The 3,324-nt window shown below is 60.7% G+C and overlaps 1 protein-coding gene across 1 annotated transcript; it reads right to left on the bottom strand.

The window, feature by feature from the left end:
• Positions 1 to 51: 51 nt before the first annotated feature.
• On the bottom strand, positions 52 to 1,541 carry ENH_00030470 (radial spokehead-L protein, putative; the record flags this gene model as incomplete). Its single annotated transcript, XM_013580110.1, has 2 exons — positions 52 to 525; positions 618 to 1,541. The coding sequence occupies 2 exons, from the start codon at positions 1,539 to 1,541 to the stop codon at positions 52 to 54; spliced, it is 1,398 nt and encodes a 465-aa protein (XP_013435564.1).
• Between the last annotated feature and the right edge of the window lie 1,783 nt (positions 1,542 to 3,324).

Below are 3,324 nucleotides of genomic sequence, written 5' to 3'. Positions count from 1 at the left end.
CTCCCAGGTTTAGGGTTTAGGGTTTAGGGTTTAGGGTTTAGGGTTTAGGGTTTAGGCCTCCTCCTGAACGGATTCTTCTTCTTCTTGCACTTCTGAGAGGCTCTCAGTCTCCTCATCATGACTAGCTCCATCTGAAAGCTCTTCGTCTCCTGGCCGAGGCTCAGGGGCCTCCTCGAAGTCTGTGGGGTCTCTTTGGACCTCCAGGGGGGCCCCCGGGGCGAAGGGGGGGGCCCCCCTGGGGAGGCCCCAGCCGCAGTAGGCGCAGGCGAAGGCCCTGCTGCTGGCCACTGCGAGGGCCCCCGGCCAGCTTCTGCTGCGCAGCACTGCAACAGCAGCAGCAGGGGCCCCTCGGAGTCCTCCTCCTCCTCGGGGGCAGCAAGTGTCTCCGACGAGTCTGGGGGCCCACGCGGGGCCCCCCGAGGGTACTGGGGGGTCCTCGAGGGGCCCCCGCGTCAGCGGCAGCACGGGGTCTTCCTCGCGCAGCCGCCGCTGCTGCTGCTGCTGCTGCTGCTGCTGCTGCTGCTGCTGCAGCAGCAGGGGCCCCTCGGAGTCCTCCTCCTCCTCGGGGCCCGCAAGTAGTGTCTCTCTCTTCCCGGGAAAAAGGGAAAAGAGACCACTGGTCTGTCCAGGTCTCCACTCAGCAGCTTTTTGATTTGCTTTGCTGCAGCAATTTGGCTCGGCAGCACATCCGGCAGCAGCACCCAGCTGCTGCTGCTGTCGCCCTGCAGCACGAAGTAGCTGTAGCTGTTGCTGCCGCTGCCGCGCGGGTCCATCGCCTCCTCCTGCTGCTGCTGCTGCTGCTGCTGCTGCTGCTGCTGCTGCTGCTGCAGCAGCTTGGTCTCCGCCACTATATAGTCCCCTTCTGTCCCCAACAACTTCCCCCAAAACCTGCAAAACACCACTCCAGGGACTGTCTCCGCCAGTCTCCGCAGCGCACAACTTATTCGAAAAGCCTCTGCTGCAGCAAACCCTTTTCCCCCCCAGTTCAGCAGTCTGTTGGTTTCTTCGAAGTTTTCAAACTCCAAGTTCAACTCTGTCTCCTTCCGAGGGTCTGCAGTTTGCAGCAGCCGCCGCGTCGCTTTCAGCCACTCCTCAGAGGGCCCGGGGGGCCCCTGGGGGCCCCCCGGGGGGCCCCCCGCAGGGGCCCCCGGGGGGGCCCCCGGGGGGCCCCCAGGGGGGCCCCCCGCTTCGGGGGGGCCCCCCTGGGCTGGCGCCCCCGGGGCAGCGGGCCCCTGCGCGGGGGGCCCCCCAGGGGCCGCGGGGCCCCCCGCGGGGGGGGCCCCCAGGGTACTGGGGGCCCCCAGGGGGGGGGCCCCCAGGGGGGGGGCCCCCAGGGTACTGGGGGCCCCCCGGGACTGCTTAGTCCCCCTTAGGACCTTCAAAGACTCGGAAATTCTCTCGAAAGCCTCGTAAGGGTCTTCGGGCTGCTGCGCTATTAAAGCAGCGACTAAGTCGGTGAGGTGTTCGTACACACTAACGCCCGCGGCCCCACACTTCTGCAGCAAACACTGCACCTGCTCCGCAGTCGCGGGAGGCGCCATTCTAGGGTTTAGGGTTTAGGGTTTAGGGTTTAGGGTTTAGGGTTTGGGGGGCGCGGGCCGGCGCTGCGCGGAGCCCGGAAACAGGGCCGGGATGGCCCCGGGGACTCCACAGACGCTCTGGAAAAGGAGACAGTGGGATCGGGATCGGGATCGGGATCGGGATCGGGATCGTTTGGGGCGCTGTGTCTTTATTGTCTCCTTTTGCTTTTCTGCTGATAAACCCTAACAGATTTATTTTGGAAATTAATTTAAAATAAAAAACGCAAAACGCCAAACGGCGGAAAAGGGACGCGGGGTCACTTCTCTCCCCAGCCACAGAAGCAGGCAAGCCGGGCTAGGGTTTAGGGTTTAGGGTTTAGGGTTTAGGGTTTAGGGTTTAGGGTTTAGGGTTTAGGGTTTGGCCCCAAAGCTTTTCTTTTGCAGCTTGCTTTCTAAACAAAGACCCACTCTGCATCTGCAGCAACTGCGCGGGAAGCCGCTGCAGCGCCGCTGCGAGGCGGGACCTGGCTAGGGTTTAGGGTTTAGGGTTTAGGGTTTAGGGCTTAGGGTTTGCAGCCTTGCTGCCGGCCTCGAAAACTTGAAAATTTTTGTTAAAAGCATTCTTTTATTCGCTGCTGATCCTGGGCTTGGGACGAGACGCCACGATTCAGTGTTTAGGGTTTAGGGTTTAGGGTTTAGGGTTTAGGGTTTGGGTCTCAAGGTCACCTCCTGAAGCAGCCAGCAGACGTTGAGACGCCGTGAAAAACTAATTTTAAATATTTAAAAATCAAAAAGGAAAAAGTCTTTTTTCTTATTATTTGCGTCTCTTTCCTTGCCACTGCTGCTGCTGCTGCTGCTGCTGGTGCTGCTGCTGCTGCTGCTGCTGCTGCTGCGCTGCTGGGCAGCACAGTCGGGCGCAGGAGTGGCTGGAGGAGCCTTGGGCTTCTGCAGCAGCAAGTGAAGCAGCGGCAGCTGCTGCTGCTTGGCTGCTGCTGCAGCAGCTGCTGCTGTTGCTGCTGCAGCTGTTGCTGCGTCGTTGTCTGTAGCTGCGCTGCTGCTGCTGCTGCTGCTGCAGCACGCTCCCGACCAGCAGCAGCAGCAGCAGCAGCAAACCCGACTCCCCGCCACTGCCAAGCAGCAGCAGCAGCAAACCGCCTGCCCCCCAAACCCGCCTTCTCCCCGCAGCAGCAGCAGCAGCAGCAGCAGCAGCAGCAGGAGAATGCAGCCGTCGCTGCTGCGCTACAGCCCCTCCCGCGTGGCCTGCCGCGGCCCCCGCGCAGGCCGGGATCGGGATCGGGATCGGGATCGGGATCGGGATCGGGATCGAGTTGTGGGGAGCACCGAAGACCTCCTAAACTCGATCCTCCCCCCAAGAGAGTGGAGCGAAGGCGGCCAAGTTTGGGCCCAAAGTGTCTCCACTCAGCCGGGGACAAAAGGAGACATTTTGGAGTTGGAAGAAGAACTCGAAAGGAGACTAAAAAGCCTCAAGGCCAAGCAGTTCGGAGTCTGCAGAGTCCGCGAAGAACTGTTCGCACAGTGCTTCGACGAACTGCTCCGACAGGCAAACCCTAAACCCTAAACCCTAAACCCTAAACCCTAAACCCTAGGGTCTTGTCCTGAATATCAAATCACTGATACTTAAAGCCTTTACACCCTTCCCCGCAGCAGGTAGTCCGTAAACCCTAAACCCTAGGAGTGACGCCGTGGGACGTGAAGAATGAAGTCGAAGCCCTGAACGCTAAACCCTAAACCCTAAACCCTAAACCCTAAACCCTAAAGGTGGAAGGCTGAAGATTAAACTCTG

The sequence above is a fragment of the Eimeria necatrix genome, genomic scaffold (assembly GCF_000499385.1).
Source record: "Eimeria necatrix Houghton genomic scaffold, Enh_scaff2218, whole genome shotgun sequence".
In the NCBI taxonomy this organism is placed as follows: Eukaryota; Apicomplexa; class Conoidasida; order Eucoccidiorida; family Eimeriidae; genus Eimeria; species Eimeria necatrix.
The sequence above is the reverse complement of the archived record's forward strand: the minus strand, read 5'-3'. Positions and strand labels throughout refer to the sequence as shown.